General features: G+C 32.0%; 2 protein-coding genes across 7 annotated transcripts in view; both read right to left on the reverse strand.

The window, feature by feature from the left end:
- The window catches only part of LOC140845022 (uncharacterized protein C2orf66-like), a 29,914-nt gene extending 23,737 nt beyond the window's left edge, over positions 1–6,177 (reverse strand). For 2 of the 5 annotated variants that reach the window (XM_073218495.1, XM_073218493.1), the window contains exon 1: positions 156–754. Coding sequence is in view for 2 of the 5 variants with exons in the window: in XM_073218492.1 (XP_073074593.1) it covers positions 156–264 (109 nt within the window). In the remaining 3 variants the exon portion in view is untranslated. Of the gene's footprint in view, positions 1–155 lie in introns of all 5 variants that reach the window. The other 3 variants (XM_073218492.1, XM_073218491.1, XM_073218494.1) reach the window with 2 other exon arrangements.
- A 1,059-nt stretch (positions 6,178–7,236) lies between these two features.
- PGAP1 (post-GPI attachment to proteins inositol deacylase 1) overlaps positions 7,237–17,010 on the reverse strand; it is a 94,834-nt gene continuing 85,060 nt past the window's right edge. The window contains exons 25-28 of one of the 2 annotated variants that reach the window (XM_073218490.1): positions 16,431–16,618; positions 15,044–15,148; positions 13,897–13,959; positions 7,237–10,200 (exon numbers count right to left, since the gene is read on the reverse strand). In XM_073218490.1, coding sequence (XP_073074591.1) covers positions 10,194–10,200; positions 13,897–13,959; positions 15,044–15,148; positions 16,431–16,618 — 363 coding nt within the window. In that variant the 3' untranslated portion in view covers positions 7,237–10,193. Of the gene's footprint in view, positions 10,201–11,750; positions 13,960–15,043; positions 15,149–16,430; positions 16,619–17,010 lie in introns of those variants that run through there. The other variant, XM_073218489.1, reaches the window with a different exon arrangement.

A 17,010-nucleotide genomic window follows, 5' to 3' on the forward strand; every position in this document is an offset into this window, starting at 1 on the left:
CCAGGAGAATGAGAGGCCTTATTTCTGTACCCCATGAAGACTACCAGGGAAACAATGCTTCATGAATATTTTCATGTTTCTGCATGGTGTGGTTTCCTGAGCAAAGGAAACTGCATGCTATGAAGATAATGTCTCCTTTCCACAGAAACACTTACCTTCAGTGCTCTGCTTCCTTTTGCCTCCTGGTTGGTGGAGCCACGTGTTTACATTTTCTGGGGAGACGAACCTGGAGCTATGTTTACATTCAAAAGCATTGTAAAACATCTGAGAGCAAAGGCATCTCTTTCTCTCTCAGGAGGGTAGGAGAGCAGCATGTAGCTTTGTAAAAAAATTCCCAGATTCACAATCTTGGGGTTCCTCTCCTGTGGTTCAAAATCAAACAAAAAGCCCCTTTTGCACATGCATGGGTCACATGGCCATTCTCACACTGCCCTCAAGGAGGAAGAATGGGGTAAGGGGAACTGATGTGATTACTGCTATAAGAAATAATAGTCTGTTCCTCCTCCCCAAACCTCATTTTTGCTTTTGGGTTAATATAAGTAAATATGGATATTAGAAACCTATCAGAGACAGCCTCAAAAGGTTACAAAAATATTAACTAAGTCTGCATTCTAATGGTGTGCCAAACCACATTTTGGGATGTGGAAGGAAAACGTACTTCCTTTTCATGTGCTTAACCTAATATACTGATGTATTAAAATTTTATACATGGATTGATACCAGTGTCCTCATACACACAGTCTTTATCACAACTGGCAACACATAGTATGTGGAATATAGTCTGAGAAGAGTAAAAATTCGACAGCTTGTAGGAGGCAGACAGGGCACCCCAGTAGTTTATTCATTCACTTGTTCACTTTAAGCATATCATAACATTGTATTGTATGTTAGATGGTTAAAGGATTCATGGATTAAGTTATTAAATATATATTATTCATATACTTAAATGTATAAGTTATATATACATTTTATGTATATTTACATACAATAATATATATAATACACGTTATTTAGTTGTAACTAACATAACTATTGTAATCTATTAAAATAAGCCGCTTAAAACTGCTCCTAACAAGAAACTACTCCTTTCAACAGAGTTGAAAATAATGCCAGTAATGCAAGCACAAACCAACAAAAGAAAACGCCAGTGTTGACACTTCTACCCTTTTGTCAGCCTCATCAGGAATTAAAAACAGTAATTTAATCGGATCTGACAAGAAGTTATTCCTTTCTACAAAAGCCCTGAATAATTAAGGCAATCTTGAGAAACTAGAACAAAGCAGGAGTATCATGCTCCTGGACTTATAACTATGCTACAAAGCTACATTAATCAAAGCAGTATATAATACTAGAACAAAAACAGACTCATAGAGCAATGGAATAGAATACGGAGCCCAGAAATAAACCCTTCTATGCTTCTATGGTCAACTAATTTATTACAATGGAGGCAAGAAGATACAATGGGGAAAAGACAATCTCTTCAATAAATGGTATTGGGCAACTAGACAGCTACATGCAAAAGAACAAAACCGGACCACTTTCTTACACCATATACAAAAATAAACTCAAAATTGAATAGACTTAATATATGACCTGAAATCATAAAACTCTTAGACAAAAAACAGGAAGTAAGCTTTTGATATTGATCTTAGTGCTAATTCCTTGCATCTGTCTCCACAGACAAGGAAAACAAAAGCAAAAAAGAGAAAAGGAAAAAGCAAGCAAGCAAATGCGACTGACTACATTCAACTAAATAGCTTTTGCACACAGAAAGAAACCATCAACAAAATGAAAAGGCAACCAACTAAATAGGAGAAGATATTCACAAATGATGTATCCAATAAGGGGTTAACATACACAATATATAAAGAACTCATGTAACTCAATATTTTTTTAAAAAAACAATCTGATTAAAAAATGATCAGAGGATGTAAACAGTCAATTATCAAAAGAAGACATTTCTATGGCCAACAGATACATGAAAAGATAGAGAACTTCACTAACCACCAGGGCACTGCAAATCAAAACCACAGTGAGATATCACCTCACACAGCAGAGTGGCTACTATCAACAAAACAAGAAATAACAAGTTTGGCAGGGACGTGGAAAAAGGGAACCCTTGTATACTGCTGGTGGGATTGTAAATTGGTGCAGCCACTACAGAAAACAGTAAGGAGCTACTTCAAAAAATTAAAAAACAAAACAAACAAAAATTGATCCAGCAATTCTCCTTTTGGGTATTTTTCTGAAAAAAATGAAAACACTAACTGGAAAAGACATATGCACCCCTATGTTCATTGCAGTATTATTTACAATAATCAGGATAGGGAAGCAACCTTAAGGTCATTGATAGATTAATGGATAAATGGGTTTTTATTACTCAGCTATAAAAAAGAATGAATCTTGCCATTTGTGACAACATGGATGGTCCTAGAGGGCATTATGCTAAATGAAATGAGTCAGACAGAAAGACAAATACCCTAGGATTCCATTTATATGTGGAATCTAAAAAACAAAGAAACAAAGAAAATGAAATAGAAATAGACTCATAGACACAGAGAATAAACTGATGGTTGCCAGAGGAGAGTCGGGTAGGAGGAAGGATGAAATAGGTGAAGGGAATTAAGAAGTACAATCTCCCAGTTATATAATAAATAAGACACTGGGATATAATGTACAGTATAGGGAATATAGTCAATAATATTGTGACAATTTTGTATGTCAGATGGTAACTAGATTGTGGTGACCATTTCATAATGTATATAGAATCACTATGCTGTACACCTGAACTAATACAATATTGTATGTCAATTATTCTTCAATAATAAAAGTTACTCTTCATTAAAAATTAAGATTATTTTAAAAATCAATCTAATTCACTATTGCTCTAAATATATTTTCTGCCTTGAGTTATTAGCTATTGCTATTATGAAGCTATTATAATTAGGAAGGCATTAAAATATATCATGTCTAAATTTCCTATTTACATATTAGTATAGTAGTGGTATGTTTATTGGGGGAAAGTTTAAACATTTTTTTAATGGTAGGGTGTGCCATCAATAAAGTTTGGGGATCATGGTCCCAAACAGGCACATTTCCTATTTCAGTAATCTGTGGATCTGTAATTTATAAATGTAACTGAATTTTTTATTACTTCTATTTAAAAATTAGAACAAAGACTTTTAAATGCAGTGAATGTTACACATATGTAATTTAAAACGCAACCATATTACATACTTTTTTTCTAAAAAGTTTAAACCAAATTCCTTTCATCTTTTTTCTCCAGCACATCAAAACCTCTTACAGACTCCCTCCTCTCCCTTCCACCCCAATCTTACATCACCTTTTAAATCTCAACAATCTCTTTAATGCCCATGATATGAAATGCTGTTATTTACTGAAGCCAGGGAATGAGGAGAATAAATCATCAGGTTTCCTCTTCAAGCATCTTTTAATTAAATCTTTGCAGTTCCAGAGTGAAGAGCCCTTTGGTTTCAGTTGAATCCTTATATTCCAACCCTTAGATCATTCCAGCTTTATTTCTCATAATCTTCTATAGCCCTTTCCTGATCAGAATTGCACAATCATTAAAGGTAAAATGCTTGTTGATTTTTTCAGAAATATTTGATACTTAAGGATACACTGATTTACATATACGAAGTCAAAATGAGCACATACCTGACAAACCTGATGCTTTCTTTCACCGTACACTGTGATATAAGCACTTAGAAAGTATATGAAGTTTAACTCTTTCTCCAAACATATTCAAGAGAAGCAAATCACTAGAAGCATTTTTGAAAGCTCAATTTTATATAAATTTCTTGAGTTAGAACCATAACTCTTGACCTATACCCGGTATGAAATTTTATCTATTAAGTACAATAAGATGCTTCCATTTACTTGATAAGGCAAACTAATACACTTTCCTTAATTTCAAGCCATATCTGCCAAATCCAAATTCTGACTGTTCAAAATGAACAAGAACAAAACTATCTTTAATCAAAATCATACACATGTACACATGCAAAACAGCTTAGGAACTGGAGACTGTTTTCTTCTTTCTAAAAGCTGTTTAAAATTCAAAGAACTGAGAGACTTTTCCTTCACTAAACATTTTATATTTATCAGCTCTTTCAATTAAAACTAGGGTTTAAAATATTATGTAAGGATAGCAATTATGAAAAAGACTTCAGTTCCTTATGCATGGTAAGACTTCTAAAATGGCACCCAAGATTCTTATGCTCTAGGGTACACACCTTGTATCATCCATGCCCCTTGAATGTGGGTGTAATTTGTGAGTATGATAGGATTATGATTGTTACTTTACACAACCAAAAAGATTTTGCAGATGTAATTAAGGTTGACCTCGAGTTAACCTAAAGGGAAGTTATCTCAGGAGATCTGAGCTACTCACAGACTTTTAAATCTGGGACTAAAGGTCAGTAACAGAGAAAAATGTGAGAGTCCTCCTGCCAGTCTTGAAGGAGCAAAATGCAATATTGTGGAGGGCCCGGCCGCAGAGAATGGCACAGGAAGCTCAGAAAAGACCAGCCCCAGGAAAAGAACCTCAGCTGTTGACAACCTGAGTGAGTCTGAGGTAGGACAGAAGTCCTGGCTTGATTTCCAAAGTGGGATTCTGAACAGAGAACCCAGTTGGTCTTGCCCAGACTTCTGACTTCAGAATTGTAAGTAAATAAACTGTGTTGTTATATTTGTAATTTGTTATGTAGCAATAAAAATACATAAATATTATAGAAAGGCAGTGAAGATGAGGAGGGAGTTGAAAAATGTGAGAAAAACTAGTGGGAAAGACCTATGCGACTTTCATGTTGTATACTCCAGTGGCAGTTTTGTTAGTAAGCTAATAGCCAGACATGCACTTGGAGGGGGAAGAGGGCCTTCAGCCACTGTTTACATTCAGTTGGATGCTTGTTTACATTCTAAACATTCCATGTAAACTCTTCTCCTGGGATGTGAGGAGTAGGAATATAGATGATAGACCAGCCAAAACTGACAGTTTCAACATGGAGTTGACCCTGACTGCACCTCAAAATACATTATATGCTCATTAGCCTACTAAACATCACTTACCTCCATGACAATTCCAAGGCAGACCATCTAAGGACGAAAAGAGGGCACCACCTTATCTTCCTTAAATCCCCTCTCTATTCTGAAAAACCACCCGTCTTGATGAATACCCACCCCTTGCTTAAACTCTAGCTATAAGACCACCCAACCTGAACTCCACCAGGTTGCTCTCTGGAGCATGACTGCACTCCCTCTTTGAGTACGTAATTTTGCTCTACTCAACTACTTTTTGCTTGTAACTGCTTGTCCTGCTCATGAATTCTTTCCTGGTCAATCAAGAACCTTCTTCCAGGTTGAGGTCTCACCTAGCATACAGGGAGATCTCCCCAGATTGGATTTACTGGCAACAGTTTCAAGATAATCCTGTAAGTATCCAAATAAAATATTAAAGCTTGTAGCTGTATTACTTCTCATCTTTTAACATTTATTTTTGGGTATATTTAATAATGTATAGAATATTAATACATGCAGTTTGTAACTGTTCATACATTTAGAGATGATGATTAAAATGGCTTCAAAAACACTTCTAATCAACATGTAAGAAAGAAGACACTTGTCCTTCAAAAGCTGCCCTACCCCATTTTACTCCTTTCATCCATTTTATAATAAAGTTTAGATTATGTAGTGGCCTTTTTGGCATCTAATAATCCTAAAGACAATTTTTAGTTGCTTTTAGGAGCCCTGCAAATTAATATTACTGACTGAAGCAAAGTTTGAGGCTTATTATTTGGGGTACTTGTTTAAACAGAATCCCAGGTTTCCTCCCCACAGATCAAATTTAGTAGTTCTAGGGTGACCTGGGAATCTGTCTACAAAAAAATATCTAAATCATCCTCATTCTTATGTAATTTGAGAAACTGAGTACCTAAGAATTAACATCACGTTAGCATAAGGAAAGTGGAAAGCATGGTCTCTGGGAGAAACCTATATTTGGGAGAGAAATTATAAAATGCCTTAAAATAGAATGTGAACCATGAAATGTCCATACAAAAGCATGCTGAAAGCTACAAAATACCAAGTTGGTAAATACTAGAATTTATCTTATTCTCAACATTTACCTGAGCTGTATCTTGTTTATCATGCCACATGCTTAGGCATTCAAATTTCTGAAATGCTAAACCTGCTGCAAAGAAATAACTAAGTTTTATTTTACTTCAAATGGTATTTTGGTGAGTATGTGACTGGAAAGCAATCTCTGAACATGTCCTTGTTCACCAAATTTATTGTTGAACATTGTGAACACCAGATTATGACAATTAAAAAGACAGCACCAAAAGTTGCTACACATTAATACCTGAGCAGAGACTGAAGGCAAATATTCACCTATTAAACCTTACACCCATAATGCTGAAACACAGATTAAAACATTCACAACACTACAGAATAAAACAGCACTTTCTGTGAATTACAACCAGTTAAATGTAATGTTAACTATATCATACAAAAATACACACAAAGTCACACATAATGTGTATTTAGTACACTGTACATTATACAAAGTACTGGAGAAGATCATGCATGTTTAAATGGAAAAATCTGCAAGGTGACAATCATTTTTCAGTATATGCTATAGGACAAGTTCCTTTGCGCTGTTAAGTATTGCTACTATGCACTGCATTTTCTAGATGAGAACAAAATGGTCAATTTGCAAATAAATGATTACTGAGTCTATCTCAGCATAACATAGTTTGCCCTCTATAAACTTTTAACTATAATATAAAAGATAATACAGGTTGACAGCCATATATTTCATATTATTATATACCTTTGCTCAAATTATTTCTATCTCAGTTTGACCATGCTTTAAAGAAAGACATGTTTTCTTTCTACATATTTTTAGAGAAACCTTTATTTTTGTCTTTGGGTGAGGTAGTGGAGGTGAAATTAGAAATAAGAAATGTGTTGCTTTTATGTTCAAAATTGCAATTGAAAAATATTCAAGAAATTCTGAGTATACAGAAACATGGGCATCTTTTAGCACAGACCATGAATGTCCTGTGAATGGAATAATTTGTTTTAATGGATACTATATCCATTATTTTAAATAAGCACAATACAAATACAAGTCTTTACATTAAAATATACCTAGAGTCAGTTCTCTTGATCTTAAAAATAATTAGAAAGAAAAAAAAAGAGAGAGAGAGAAGGTGAACATTAAAAATATACTACATGAATCAGTTTATTACTGAAAAATCATATCGGGTAAATAACTTTATTTGATATGTAATACAAGCTTCAGTGATCTGAGGAAAAATAAGTATAGGTCTCAGTACTTATAGACAGAAATAAATTCATGTCTTTGATTATTCCTTAGAAAGAAAACAAAATTACATTTGAAGATTCATTTTTCCATGTATAATAATTTCAGAACTGAAGTGCCACCACCTTCTCCTAAAATTAACTATGTTTTCAGAAATTTTAGCCAAACTTAATTTTCTACATCCATGAAATATAATTCAATTTTAATTCAAAATGAGAACTCTATAATTAAGGGAGGCCTTTAGAGCATATACAGAGTATATACATATAAATACTAAGAGAAATATTTTAAACTTTTACTTCACCAACTTCAGAGAAAAGGATTTGGGGCCAATTTGAGAAGACCACCCATAATAAAACATAGAGTTATAAAATTGTAGGGCATTCCTTCATTTTAAGGCACAGTCTGTTTTAGCCCAAACAACTGTAAGTTCAAGGTCACAGTGATAATATGCATTCAATTTTGGTCTGGTTTCACATGGGTACACTGCTACATTTATATAGTTAGTCATAAGTTTAAGAAACTGTAATATGATCACTTCAAAATAACATATTTAAGTCACTTATATATTTTTTAAAGTAAATAAGTAAGCCATACAATTTCCTAATTTATGTACACTAAACACTGGAGTTTCCTCCCCCTCCACAGTGGAGGAAAAGATGGTTATTTCTACCAATATTCCAACAAATATATATTTGACTATGTTTAGAAAGTATGGTTATGTTAAATACAGCATCTCCTACTTGGGATAAAACTATTTAGCACAAAAACAAACTCAGCTCAGAAAATAATGTTCACTGAATTTTTAAGTCTGTATATCATCTCTACTAATATTACGCAGTCCTCACCTGAAAATAGATAAACTGTCTTTAATTCAAGGCCAAACATTTTAATATTTGGCTTTCTCTGCTGCCTCTTTACTTCCAAGCTTACTTATGTAAACTGCGTTAACAGTGCTGGTCAGAGAAGCAGTTAAGTGACATTAAGTGGTACGAAAAACTACAATATGAGGACTGAAATTCCCTTTGAGAATTTCTACACGGAGAAATTAAAGAATTTCAACCAGATAAACAGTTTCTGGATCTGTCATAATTTTACATTTCTCTAATGAGTATACCACAATATCAATGTTAACACTTTAGCATTAACATCTTGATTGCTTTATATTTTCCTTTAAGATATGCATTTAAAAATGGTTAGTTTGTTGTACTATATGTTAGGTTCTAGTGCATAATTTTCCCGTGAAATGCCTGATGTATAAAGGGACTGAAAGGAAATATATAGAAAATTAAACATTTATTAGTAAACTGCATTATATAAATGACAGACACCATTACTAAAAGTGTTCTGTGCAACAAATTTAAAATTTTACATCAGAAAGAATCTGAAGCATTACTTCAAATGATTACTTTAATTAAGGAAAGATAATTATTAGATAAACTAATTTTTAATAATAAAATCAGAGAACATTATTCAGGAAATCAGATATACTATGGTATAAACTGTACATTTTTTAAAGAAAAATTTGGGTGTGGAATATAAATTTTGATGAATTACACATTTAATTTCCTAGATGAAAAATACTGAAAAGATTATTTTTATTTTAATTCCAATATGCTAAGAAATGTTCATTGGCACAAATATCTGGAGGTATTTTAGTTTCATTTAGCTTTGGTGGCAAAGTATGTTTTGCTAACCATATGAAGAGTTATATTTTCCAATGTAGAGTTTTATGCTAAAAACAATTCAAATGTGTTTTTTCTTCCTAAAAAAGGGATGTAAAAAGTTCAATATGAAACAAAACAAGTGCAACATGAATTACAAAATATGCCTATCATTTAGGTTTTGGAAGAGTTAATAGTTCTATGCTTTGTCTATAAATCCTTTACTACAACATTACTATTATATAAATACAAAAACCAAAATTAAAAAAAATAGCATATGAACTTTACAAAAATGGCTACTTTCTGACTTCCTAAACTAAGATTAGGATTCAAATACGCAAACAAATTTACACTAATCAAAACACATCAACAGATAGCTTTTCATAAGTGTTCAAAGTTACAATATACAGAATCAGTACAGAATACTTATGATTCATATATATCAAGTCCTATACAAAGCCATCAAAAATTAACTGGTTACTTGGTATTCAAAACATAGTCATTTCTGTGAGCATAACATGCCAAGCACTTTTAGAAAGTACTTGATTTAAAAATTTTCAACCGTAGACAATGTAATCAAGATATAGCTTAGAATACTAACTTTTGAAAGACATGTTTTCAATTCAAGTTTACTGTTACATTGATACTATTAATGAAATAAGTCTATTTTCAAAACTTTATTCCATTTTAAAACTAAGTTATTAATAATATAAAACTCAGTCTTCTGTATTCATAATATATCACAAAAATGCGAATTCTTGAGCATTTATAGTACATTTATTCAGATCTGATTACTGACCTATCTTTTCTTACCTTATTACCAATCTTACTAAAAGAACGGGAGTGGCCTCAAAGACTTTCTATTTTCTCACTCTGTTAAAACTTATTGTACAAAAATGCATGAATAATATATATAAATAAAAGTTTATTACAGAATGTGAAATAGCATGCTTTGTTCAAAAAGACTGGGATAAAATTTCAGTTCCCAATCATCTCACTATTTTGAAAAAGTATCAACTACATTTACCTTGTGTTGCAAGGAAGTTTTCTGTCTAGGTATAATTTCACAATACAAAGATACTTTTATTGCTTCCTGAGGAGTGTGCCATGTTCTCCAAATTGACTTCCCCCACAAAACTTCACAAGATATCTTGTTTCCTATGGTATGTAAGCTTATAAATCTAAACACTGAAAAAACAAAAAATGTTGATGAGAAATAATCAACTAATGGCCACTCATAGAAGGTCTCAAAACATTAAATTTTTCCCAAATGATTTTAATAACAAGTTACTCAAATTGCAAATGCAGTAAAGTTTTCATTAAACCTCAAAAATAAAGCATGACATTCCACTAATTTAAGCCTAATGCCGAGTGAAAATACAGGGCAATTGAATTATCTGCACATTCAGGAATGAGCCCTAGTTTTCATCTCATAATCTTTGTGTTTCCCCATTTTCCCCAGAGTTTTCAAGAACTAACCTGGAAATTAAGTTTTACCTCCTTTTATTTTCCCTGATAATCTTCTGCAACAAGTGTTCATGAGTGGTAAAGTGCAATGAATATACTATGCTTTATGTAAGTGAAAATCTTAAGAGTTGAGAAAAGTATAGGAACTAGATAATGAACAAATCAGATAATCTGCCTCATATTAAGTATATGTTTGCAGTGGAAATGTGTGCCATCTGCATGAGTGATAGGACAATCAACAACAAACATTACTAGGCCTACCATAATTCTTTATTTTTTCCCTACCATGTAGTCATGTAGATATAATAGCGTAGCTCAATCAAGAAAAGGCGTTCCATTATATACAAATAAATTTATCTGCCCAAAACGTGAAAAAAAGATGCATCAATTCAGCCTCAAAATCAATGTTAGACAGGCACAAGTGTTTTTTTTTAACCACTGCTTTAAATATTTTCATTCTGATGACAACCAAGAAAAGAGCAGAACCTGCTTAATTTCTGGCATGAAAAATATCCAGAAAAAAAGAGCATTAATGATTTTCACCATACTATCAGCTCCAAATTATAATACTAGTAACTAGTAAAAATACTAGTAACTTTTCAAAACACTAAAAGTACTGAGTGTTTTTCCTATCCTATCTAGTCTATATTTGATCTAGTTACTAATAATAGGGTCCAGGGATAATTTTCATAAGCAAAAAACATACTTAAAATTCAACAAATTCTAAATAAAAATGTAACAAAACTCTGAATTAGATAATACATAACTGCCAAAAAATAATTCCATTTTTTAGTAACATTGCTAACTAATAAAGCTGTGTTCTTTTACCAGCTAATGTAGATTGTAAACATAATAGAAACAATTTATAAAGACAAAAGGACTTTCCTTTTCTCAAGTGATAGAAACATCTCACTATTCTTCAGACAGAGTCTACTTTTCTTCTTTGGTAGTTTTTTGGGTTTAAAGTGCATCAGGACTTGATGAAGACCCTGTGAAAATGTTAGTGCATAACACACACATATATATATGTGCTATACACTAATGTGTGTCTATATGTCTGTACATTTATGTATATAATGGCAAAAGACTCAACTTACTGTTGTTTATAAAATACTTAATTAGAATCTTTTTTGCAGTCCTAAAATAAAGTATTTTGTTGGAATAAGTAAGACTTCAGGACTTGATAACCACATTCACATTAAAATATTCTAGTAAGAATTAGTGTACCTAGTTTGCTGCTTTAAAAAGCTAATATACTACTCACAAATGAAAAAAGTTTAGCTTGTTACATTTTATTCACTAGCAGTACTAACCAGGAGAATTTAGATCACATAAACACAATGCTGTCAATAGAAGGCTGTCAACAGAAGAGCCAAATTAATGAGTTTTTTCAAGTTCTTGCTGTATAAAGGTCTAAGTTCAAATTCAGAAATAAATGACACATTTAACCTATAACTTGAAATACGATTACAATATCAGTGAAAAAACAAAAGATAGCCCATGTATAAAAATTGTTTATGGGTACATGTATAGTTAATCACAGGCAGATGCATCATCCTTATTTAAATATGTATGTGATATGCCATGGGACAAGTGTATAATCTAACAAATATGCTTTCTTTTCAGGTACTGAACACACAAGCATTTTGTATTTGTTCCTTTTGCTACTTCTCTCAAATAAACAAGAGCCTGGTATGCCTGCCATGTCCACTATGAGGTTATCACTTCCCTTTAATGGTCTCAGTGTAAGTGAAAATATGAATACTGAACAATACGTATGAAGTTGGGAAAGACAGCAAAGGAATCAAATGGATTTACCTTTAGGTGATAGCAAGACCCTCTTCAACTGATGCCAAAACAACACGGACTTGAGGAACTACTGATAAGTGGGGTCAGTAAAGTGGGGATAACCCACTATGGGCAAAACAGCTGAGAGGTTATAATGGAATCCATATGCAACAGCAGATGAAATGAACCTGGTATTCTAGGACATCCCTGGGTACTAACAAGGACAAAATTTACAGGTACAACTGTGAAATTACTAGAACTTAAGAACTCAAGAGGTTTGGGTATTTACAGCATACACATCTAAAGGAAGAGCTCTATAAACCAAGTATACCTCAGCTTGTTTATTCGATCTTAAGGCAAAGATACCTCACTCCATTACCTACTTTCTACTCTTCTGTAGCTAAAAATGAGAGGAAATTGGAAATGAAATAGAAATATTATTACTTTTTCTGTCAAACAGCAATCATTTTGGCAAATTAAGATTCCATTGTTACACCTAACAGCTGAAAAGCCTCCAATATATTCAGGTGTTTATATTTATGCTATTAACGGAACAATTTGTCTACTGTTATTCCATTAATAGTATAATTTTAAATATCAAATGTGGTACTGCACTTCATCATGTTGACTTTCCACATTAGACAAAAATATGCAAACCTAGAGTTTTTTCTGACAACTGGAATTCAGTTAACAAACCATCATGACCTGGGGCTCTTTTGGCAACCATGGTGTCAATGAATTAAATAAAATGGCATAGATTGAACAACTGAACTGCTCCAATGCAAGTAAGTAAATATCTATGAAAAGTTTCTTTACATTTAACAACAGATCTCTACAATGGTCTGCTGATATTCACCAAGACCATAAAATAAGATTTGCATTTAAAAAGTACTAGAAAATTTCATTAAGTTTTGAATTTGAATTATGTTTCCACCCATTAATTAGTCTTGCTTCAGTTACCAAGAAAACATGTCGCCTTAGAATTTAAAGTTGTATTTTTAGAGATGTAAAAAAAGAGAAAAAGATCTACTTAGTTCATTGTGGCTGCCAAAAGTTGACCAGACTCTTCAGGCTATTTCATTTGTGAGAAACCAAAAGTTGCAAATTTCATCAGTCTTTAAGACTGATTTCTCAGTATGTATACTGAAATAGCAAATACAAAGTAACCACTTTTCAGAAGAAATTTTTATGAAATAAGCAGAATGCCTGAGGGGAGATTACAAACTGCCACATTTACTGACTGTGTAGAAGATCACTGCCATGGCCAGTCGGCAGATTCGTTGATGTGAAGAGGAATCCTCAAAGACAGTGGCCACTATATCCTTTTACTAATTTTTCAAAAATGACTAGTACACAGATGACACACCACGAAACAAAACCATGCTTCAACTACTTTCCTCAAGCATTACAAAACTAATTTCCTATTTTTCAATACTGTAAAAATAGACTTGTCTTCTCCAAAGGATCTTGCTGTCCCCATTGATGATGTGTTCATTTCATCTTATTACTGACTCTAAAGGCTTAAATCATCTTTAGCATTCCTTAATTCCAGTTTACATGAAGTTGCATAATGCATGGAGTAAAAGAGGAATGAAGACAAAGCATGGAACCCTGTATAAATGTGCTGACCCAAAAGCGATCACACCAACAGCCAGTGGAAGTGGAAATTGTGAAGTAGTCTTCAGCAATTTACTGTTAAGAGACAGAGAAATGTACATTACTATGTAAAATATATGGTGAGCAAAAACAGAATATGTTGATCTTTTATACAGTTTTGTGAAAGTATTCTAAGTGATTTTAAATGAAGTAATTTTTCATATAATGAACATAACTGTCCATACTTAAAAAAAAATCAATACAAACAAGCCATATTTTGGAAAGAGAGAAATATTCCTAATTAAGTAAATAACCAATTTTGCTTAATCTTTAAAATTTTAACAACAGAAAAAGACTAACTGGATTTTTTTTTTTTTTAGCAAGTCTACTTCTAGAAATGTGTCCTAACAAAAATAATAATTTTTACTAAGTTGCAGAAGTATTTATTTTGACCCTACTTAAAACAGCAATAAAATCACAACAACATGAAAAAGGAACCATCCCTAATTCCTAACGGGAGCATGTAAGGTAAGACACTAAATATATTTAAAAGAAAAAGAGCAGGAAAGACTATCACCTTTTTACTTTGAAAATAGAGAAATTGAGAATAAGAGCTGTAAGAAACTTGCCTAAGGCCATAGACCTATTAAATGGCAGAGGCAATATTTACGCCTTCCATCTGCCTGATTCTAGAATATCTGAAAATATCTGCTAGAATCAACAGAAAAGGCTCCCAGAGAGAACAACTAGTAAATGAAAAGTCAAACTTTATTATGGAGAATTTTAAACACACATTTAAGTAGACAAATAGTAAAATGAACCTCATGTACCTGTCACCCAGCTTCAAAAATTATCGATTCATGACTAATTTTACTTCACCTATAATCCTATTCACTGCCACTCCTGAAATTTTGAGAGATAATCTTAGACATCCTATCTTTCAAAAATAGCTTTTTAAAGAAAAAGACATTATTATAATCCTAATAAGTAATACACATAATTAAGAAAATAAAAATAATATACTTGCATATGAACTATATCTGCATATAGAACCTTATTACTATTATGGTTTTACCTTTAGGAATAATCAAAGTAATCAGGACTAAAGAGAGCATTTTTCAGACATAAAAGGGTGACAAAGATCAGGAATAGATGTTATTGAAAGATTAAACTACCATACCTTGATTTTATTGTAACAGTGTAAGTATTTCCAAGAATTGCCATAGTTGGAATAAGGATAAATGCCAAAGGCTTACATGGATCAGGATTCAGTTTAAAGTAATACCTATGTCAAAGAGAAAAAAATAAAACATAAGTCAACAAAGCTCACTTGGTTATTTTAAATTATCAGAATCAATCAAATTGAATTTTAAAACATACCAATAGCAATATGGATATATGAGGGCTCTAAATGGCTCATGGAATACTTAATAATTTTTGTTCTAAATCACCTTTATACCCAAGGTTGTATATATGGAGAATTATGTTCAGAAACTACTAAAAGAAATGAAAATATCTAATATGGAAGCACTTCGTTTTTATAATAGGTATATGCTTGAAAGGTCATATATAATTATTTTTATGAAACAAATTATTTAAAATATATTAAGGTTACTCTATTAAAAATATGAAAAAAGGAAGGTGTGCATGAAATAATTGTCCCTCATCATTTTAAAATCCAAATTCTTATCTCTGGCATTCATTGACAATGAGTTACCTATAGCCTTTCATAATTATAAATTTGTCCACCTCAAACAATTTTCTTCCTAAATCTGTGAACAAAAAGCTGTATCTTGACTAAAATAAGGAACAAAGTAGGGATACTAACATCTATTAACCTGTGATTTATCTAACGTTTTTGGTTCTGCTAACTTTTCAAATAAAAATATTTCCAGTATTTAGATAATCTGAAAGTTTCATATCATTTCTGAAAACTGTTTTGAGTAGGGGGGGTTCAATTATTACTTAAATTAGGTGGCATTTTTTCTAACATTTACCAAAACCTAAATATTCTAGAAATAATCTTAGAGGGCATTTTCAAATTATCGTTTAGCCTAAAATACCCAACAAGTAGCAAAGCAAATGAAGGTTTTCAGTAGTAAAACAGCTGGTCATTTATGTTAGTTCAATGTATTGGAGAAATTAGAAAAGTACACACTTCTCTTGTTACTTGTAGTATTTTTTAAATGCAAATACTTTTCTTTCCCCCCAATTTAAGAAAACAGGAAATTGATCATGAACTGACAAATACATAAAGCCCTAGCTAATATTATGAATACCTGAAGTCATCAAAATAAAGCAAATTTCATATTATATCTAGACTCAAAGGTTAAAGGTAAAATATGATTACCTCTTATTATGGCAGATTTTGGGAAACATTATATTCCTAGAGTTTATATTCTCATAGTAAGGGAGAAAATGTGAGTGTATTGAAAATAAATTTCAGGTGATATATAGCTTCCTGTTCTTATGGCAGTTTGATGGACCATTAAGGAACCTAGACAGTTTCTACTTACAGATATTTATTACTTAAACCATATAAACTACATTATATAAATAAAACACACCTAAGATTCTTTAACCAATAAATTAAAGATGGCATGCTGAGTAATACAATCCACGTTAGTAAGTTAATCACAGTACTGTGCATGCAAAGACTATCTTCAGCATCACTGGCAGATAAATGAAGATGGTGTCCTGTAGAGTCTTTATGGTGATTGGATTTTTTTTCACTTCTTCTAGAGTGTTTAGGATTCTGTAAAGCAGTAAGGTAAAAATAGTAAGATATTAAAAAGAATTGAAGTTTATCATTTTATTTAGAATCATATTCAATCACTTAACAGCTAAATAAATACATTTCTATTACCAAACTGATACAAAATACACAAAATACTGAAATTATTCTGTTTAAAAGTACTTTCAAGTGGTCATCAGTTACAGAACTTTTATTCCTTTGACTAGCTATTTGCATTGCTGAAAATATATCTTCTAAGTAATTATAAGAAATATTTTTAAAAATTTTCAATAAAAAAATGAGGTAAGTATTGACAAAAATCAAATTACACTTAGACAATCAAGTCTATTTTAATATTCATTAGGTTCACTTTTCTTAAAGTTTCATAAATTTATAATACCTTTTGAACACTA

Source organism: Manis javanica, chromosome 12 (assembly GCF_040802235.1).
Source record: "Manis javanica isolate MJ-LG chromosome 12, MJ_LKY, whole genome shotgun sequence".
Lineage (NCBI taxonomy): Eukaryota > Metazoa > Chordata > Mammalia > Pholidota > Manidae > Manis > Manis javanica.